At 32.6% G+C, this 7,257-nt stretch overlaps 1 protein-coding gene across 1 annotated transcript; it reads right to left on the bottom strand.

The window, feature by feature from the left end:
- Positions 1-377: 377 nt before the first annotated feature.
- bigmax (helix-loop-helix-leucine zipper transcription factor bigmax) lies at positions 378-7,257 on the bottom strand. Its single transcript, XM_085953054.1, has 6 exons — positions 7,133-7,257; positions 6,941-7,045; positions 6,218-6,294; positions 4,091-4,201; positions 3,493-3,687; positions 378-1,724 (listed from the first exon to the last, which is right to left on the bottom strand). The coding sequence occupies exons 1-6, from the start codon at positions 7,164-7,166 to the stop codon at positions 1,563-1,565; spliced, it is 684 nt and encodes a 227-aa protein (XP_085809180.1). The 5' UTR covers positions 7,167-7,257; the 3' UTR covers positions 378-1,562.

Genomic DNA, 7,257 nt, shown 5'->3' on the forward strand with positions numbered 1-7,257 from the left:
GTTAGGTTAGATTTTCATTCGTGAATTCATGAAAATTGCAAAAAATCAGCTATGAAAATTGAATTAATGTTCATATTGAATCTAATAAAATTAGAGACCATATAGTATATGGTCATCTCTTTCCGATAAGAAAGCTCACGGCGAACTGTGGCACAGTGAAATTTTTTATGTACACTTTACATGTAACCATCTGAGTGTGGATTGTCAGCGAATGAAATGAACAGGGCTTTGTATTGATATTAAAAAAATTGTCAAAACGATATTCATAAACATACAAGACATAGATTAATAAATAATACATTTTATATAATTTATAAAATAATAGCCTTCATACTTAATATGCTATGGTTCCGATTACGTATGTGTTTTTTGTTTTTCTGTGAACCCCCTCCCCCACCCCTATCAGATCAGATAATCAAGAGTATACCTACTGTAATTTTAATTACAAATTAATACAATATTGTACAGTATATATGTGTTTCGTCACGATTAATAATTTACGGACACACAAGAAGTCCCAAATAGTATAATATGTTTGAAGACTTTTAAATTAATTTACTAGATTATAAAATAAAGATATTTTTAGCATTCGCAAAATAATTGACTCAAAATGAAAAGTGCATCGGTTCGGACAGACTGTTGTGATAATGTTTTTTATATTGAGAAGGTAACAACTTTCAGTGACTACATCAAAAAGTATGTATCAATGAATTTGCACTTTAAAAAGACGTTTTATAGTGGACATTTTGAATAAACTAACTGAAACTGATTTCATAAATCGTGGGAATATCAGTTAATAACGATTACCAATGAAACGTTTCCCAAAGAATGGAGGTAGTGAAAGGAATGAAGGATAAAGAAACCACACAACTCCTGTCAATAATCGATTGAACACGTTATGTATTTATAGATCAAAGATATTTCTAAATAAATTGAGTTTTGAATGATAACTGGTACTTAGCGAAATGCAAAAGGTTTACACGAAAAACACTATCTCGTACAGTGAACGTATAATACATAACTCAAATATGAAATTCTGCGAACAGAAGTTGAATATTTTTTCAAATTTTCATTTAAATTTATGTCAAACGTAAATATGGTAATTGTTTTTTTTTTATATACTCATTTTCTATATATGTGGTTATCTTGTTTTTTGATTCATTTATAAATTGAACTGCCGAGATATTATTAATTGAAATATGACAGCAATGTTTTCTCTTGCGCTAAATGAATGCGTGATTATGCAGCCGAAACAAGTCCGCCGAACTAGCAACATGTCTTCCTTTCTGTACTAATTTTTTTCGTTTGTTTAATCAAAGGCAAAATCGAAAGTAAGTAATGTAACAAAAAACATCAGTAAAAAAAAGAAGGAAGAAAGAGCCATAGGAAAAGACAAAACTTTGATTGATTGATTTGAAACTTTTTCTTGATCTACAAATACAGGCAATGATCAATAATTATTGATTCCATGGATTACATTGACTTGACGGATTATATGAGATGTTATATCAAGTAAATATGATATTTTAAAATGAGAATAGATGTTGGAGATAATGGCGAGGTTAGAATTCCTGTTCATCCAAGGCGGCCGCAACAATCGATCGCAGAGCCTGCGGCTTACAGTATTCCTCCAGCCAACCAAAAACTCCGGCAGACAGTTCAGAGAAGTTACCCATCGGCACACTTTCAAATGACTCAAATAGGTGTTCCATTATTGACTGAAACTGTAAAGAAGATTATGCGAGGGTTTTAGGCAATCGATTAAAATACATTATTTTATAAAAAAAAGATCATTTAATATAAATACATTTAATTCCTGGTTCTATGTTTTTATTTCATGCGTTTCACGTTTGAAATACATATTCCAATTTCAATTTATTTAAACACATTCAATAACGTATGTATGTAGATAAATACATGGCAATTAAGGTTGCAGACGCATAACCGCATTTATTTTTATTAATACGTCTGCAGTGTAAGTACTGACGCATTTTCCCATTCCTTTAATATAGACATAGCTGGCGTTGTACAAGACCAAGTTAACACAATGAAGTTTATGGCAGATCATTTATTTTCTTTACTTTAGCAAGTGGGGGCACATGACATTTTTTGTCATTCTCCAGTTCGGCTAGAACAGGGGTCGACAAACTGCGGCTCTGGGTATTGGGGTGCGGCTCTTCGCCAAATTCCTTATTCACAATTTTTACAAAAACTTTTGCAAAATTCTCAATATTTATTTTAAGCATTGACTTGTACACCTATTATATTAAATAATGACATTATCGCGAGCCTAATTTTCCCTCCGTGATGGTTGATGCAAAAAGGTATGATTGTTGTTGTTTTACATCCGCCCATTCAAAAGTCGACAAATCAAATTTTTCTCCACTTGATATTGACACGAGCACTTTTGAAATACAATTTTATTGGTGGATTTCACAAGCGAAGAGTTATGGAGTTCAAAATTTGTAGGTCTTGCCACGAAAATTGAGGATTTGGAGAGAGAAAAATGCAATTTAATTTCACAACATGAGTGGAGCGCTCTAAAAGATCTACATAAGGTAGATACTACGATTTTTAATACATGGAATAGCTTTCCGAGCTCGTATTCGAGTCTACATAATGTGTAGGTATGTGAACAATCATTTTCAAACATGAACAATATAAATAGCATTTAGAGAAGGCAAATAACCGATGAGAATTTGGAGTCGCGCCTGAAATTAAAAACTACAATTTGCATAAATTACCAAACATACAGAAACTCTCCAAAGAAATGCAAGGAAGGTCATTCATTGTTCACATTAGTTTTAAAATTGTAAGAAATTCATATGCTGTAAAAAAATATATTTATAATTTTAACAATAAAAACATATATTTAGGTACGTTAGTTTTATTCGGGAAATCTTCTTCACTTAATAAATAAACAATTATAAAATGTAATTAATTCATTTAAATAAATCATATTTATAAAAATATACATATGGCTCTCGAATTTTTTTTTCTGTTGTGCCACTCAATTTGGCTCCTTTGGTCTGAGAGTTTGCCGACCCCTGGCCTAGAATATTACAGGGAACATTTCGTGTTCTTATTGTTAACATCATTTTTATGTTTTGTTGTAAGTAAGCAAAGTTGTCTTGCATTGTTTTTTTTTGTTTTCATCCATTCAAATAAAATCAAAAAAATTCCAATCTTCAAATTAATTTATAATATTTTAATATTATAAATTAATTATAAGCCAAAAATATGCACCAAACCAATTTGAATGATTATGATAATTTTTAGTATAATGCAATAATGCTGAAAATTATGAAAATTTCTTCCAGATTTTATGATATACCATTGATATGCATTTTTATAGCTTGTTCAATCAGTATTAAAGGTGTTCGATATCCTTATTCACGTATCACTTCTATGGTTAAGTATGGTGATTGTGATAATGATGTTGAATATTTATTAAACTATAGAAGTTTTATAGAGGGTAGGTAATATTCATACCAGTCGGAACTTGTCTTGGTCGGAGAGTGTGGCACCGGGTCCACGAGAAGGAGGGCGCTGTTGCAACAGCTGGGAGTATGCGTCTCGCATGATGCCCAGAGCGGCAGCCTCTTTCCGGAGAGCCGCCCGCTCGTTGTTCAGCCGTCGCCGGTTTTGTGACAGAAATTGAACATATTCTATTGATTTCTGTAGAACCTGAAAGAAATACAAACATAGTTGCATCGCATTTATACATCTAGTGACAAATCAAAAAAACATAAAAATTTTATTGTAATTGTTAACAAAGCCTTTGAATTAAATAATAAAATTTTAAATAGCTAAAAATATTAAGAATTTTGAATTAAGCTATGCTCCATTGCATCAATTGCAGACTTGTGAAGACTAATCTTTAAAGTCGATTATTGCATAGCAATGATTATAAGACATCCCCGCGCAGTTATCACTTTAGCATGTTTCCGTTATTTTCATTAGTCCAAATTTTATTGACACGGAAGACATTCTATACGCAAGGTGTGTAAACTAAATCATAGACAGAAATAACGAGTTATAATATACAATTATGGCTTTACTAGTATTATTTTTTTTTATAATAACTCACTGTCGCTTTACTCAGTTTATATCCGGAAGCATCAGTCTGTTGACACGTCGGCACCAGGTCTTGTAATAAATCATATCCTTTTTTTATAGCATCACGCCTCTTTTGCTCCGCCTGAGACATTAAAAAGAAAAATATTAAATCAATGAAACTGGAAAGATTAAATTTGGATTGACCTTTTAATTTGTTCTGCAAAACAAAATAAAATATGTTCTGTGCAACTTTCAGGTTAAGAAATCTCGGACAACACATACTTATAGATAGGCGTTAACCGAACTAAAATGGAGTGAATTCGAGTGCTTGAATACTATCTTCAAAAATAATTTCTCACTGTCTCTAAAGAGTAAACGGTACAATGTATAACCCCTTAGTAACCCTTGGATTTTCAATATGTAAAAATACCCTAAAAAATAGTTGTTAAGCATTTTTTTTTTGTAATTTTCAAAATTTATTACTTTATAAGTAAATTTAAATATTTTAGTATTTAAAAAAAAAAATATTGAGAAATATTGTCTATATCGTTTACCGCTTACCACTCACATTCCACGGATGTATTTATTTTATATTTATCACTTTCACTAGATTGTATAATCTGGTGGCTCCTCTGTGTTGGAATAATTTAACTACTGTCACTTCCTAATTCATCGAAGCTATCGGAAACCATAATAATTGTCAAAATAATGTGTACAAAAAAAACAAGAGTGCAACAATTTTGAAAAGCCGATATATCGGCTCAAGGTATTTTTGATGATTCTATTAAAAACCGCTCTGGGGTATAAGGGTTAACCCATGTATGATACCAGTGCTTATTTTTAGTTTTTACAGGCATTTTAAATATGACATGACTATATCTGATAGTAAACATCACTCTGTATCTGTAATTATTGCTGTATACTCGAACCAATATGAACTCATCAATATTTTATGTAAAAAAAAATATATTGTCAGGGCACAATTGATTTGTGCGAAGATGACGTGTGCGGTATACCATCTGTGTTTTTGGCAAGTTTATAGTTCGCATTGCAATAAGTAAGTGATTAGTGGCATTTACACCCACATTCTTTACCGCTTGCTCAGGAGTGTACGCGCCAGAACCCGGTATTGAGCGCGTGATATCACTTGTGTCAGATGTCTGCTGCTAAAATTTACATCTCAACTATATCCTGCGCGATAGCAGAACGTTTTCAGGAGCGCGCTCCGGGATTGAGCGTAGGCATATCTATCGTTCATTACCAGGTGATCCTGCAAGTCGTTGGAGCGTAAAACAATTCAACGGTATTAGCAGAAGTGTGTGATTTTATTGTCGCGTCAACTAGTTCAGCTTTATTTTTATACAAGAAGGCATTTTAGACGCTTGATTTGTACATTATAATGGATATACAAAGAAGAAATATTACACTAGCTGTGGCTTGTGCAGGCGCAACTATAAGTTTAAGTCAGAATAACAAAAAACGAAAAGTCTGGCTTAAACTGGGGGTCACCTACCCTTTATTCATGAATTACGTCAAAACTATCTCGATGATTTTAAAAATTATTTAAGAATGATAGTTTTCATTGATTTAGTTGATTTTTGATTTATTACTGAATAAAATGAAAATCAAACTTACAAAACATGATACTCTTATGAGAAAAAGCATCCCCTCTCTTTGAATAAATTAATTATTTTTGCATACGCCAGATGGCGTAAATTTCTATTTTTATATGGCGCCGATTTGATTCTCCACAAACATGGGAATGTTTTATACAATATGTCCATAAGGTCCGTAATAAATTGGCGAGAGAAATTGCGAACGTCCATTGTGACGGAACGTGGTAAAATGTGTTAAAAACGATTTGACATACGGCATGCATGAAAGATTGGGGGCGACTAACCTCACTCTTTCCGCGGTTTGCTACGCGACTTTAGACACACGATGATTCCCGCGCAACATCGTGCACATTACGCTTACACACAGGAAAGATTATGTATCTGCAGGCCGCTAATATATTGAAAACCTATGAAGAAAAATGATCCACGATGTTGAGTGACATTTCAAAAAAATTTAAGAAGTGCAGTGCACTTATATGAAGTTAGACCAGACGCCAATGATAGGCACTATTTCAGTAATTCTTTATATTCAATTTAATTACCTGAGTGTGAGCTTCGCGTCTCCTCTCTTTATAACTGAGAGTCGATGATTTATTATCTCCGCTATCGTCTTCGTCTTCTAAAACAACATTATAAATCATTACAATTATTATAGTGATATTATAATAAGTACAACGCAGATGAGATGGGTTTATTTTGGAAACTTCTCCTTCGTAAAACGTACGTTCATCCCGAAGAAACTAATGTACCAGGGAGGAAAGTGCCCAAGGACCGCATCACAATTATGCCATACTCCAATGCAACCGGGACATACAAAACGAAGCTTTTGGTCATAGGGAAAGCCAGGAATCCTAAGCTATTCAAGAATATCTGCCTCACTGAACAACTGGTTGTGTCAAGTGATTTACTGTTTAATATTTAGTTTATAAATATGTACAATTTAGTAAATACTTGATTTTTATGTAATTGCTAGTACAAATTTCACAAAAAAAAACCATTTTTACGAAATACCTGTTTTAATTTTGACCATATTTTGTATGTCCGCTTTCACTAATTGGACACTTGTCTGGTTTTTGGGGTGGCAGATTACTGAGAGAGTACTGTACAAGCTAAATATGCTTCGGCTGAGACTTTGCAGTTTAATAATAATAAAAAATAGATAGCATCATTCTATTACTAAATATTTATAAATAATTATTGGTACTTAAGTATATTATTCTATGACTGATTAAATTAAAACAACCTGAGGATTTAAATATGTATACCTGAATTGTGAGCAGATGATGTAGGAGTATGCAGAGATCCAGTACTGCTACACCGTGAGAAGATGTGATCTCTCTCTGTAGGACTTGAAGGCTCAACTTTGAGCTCTGAAATTTTCAAAATACACATAACAATAGAATTTACAGGAGCTTAATTTGGCTATCATTTTGGGATAAACAAACGAAAATGATTACCCTTGCCACTGTCATTGAATGTCGGTTCTGCCATTTTTATAACAAGATCATAAGTGCTATTATTTTTATTAGATAGTCAAATATTTTTATTAAGCTTATCGGCATACGTCAGATGAATCTTATCT

Source organism: Rhyacophila brunnea, unplaced genomic scaffold (assembly GCF_057557595.1).
Source record: "Rhyacophila brunnea isolate RB1 unplaced genomic scaffold, BYU_Rbru_1.0 scaffold_10, whole genome shotgun sequence".
NCBI classification, from domain to species: Eukaryota; Metazoa; Arthropoda; class Insecta; order Trichoptera; family Rhyacophilidae; genus Rhyacophila; species Rhyacophila brunnea.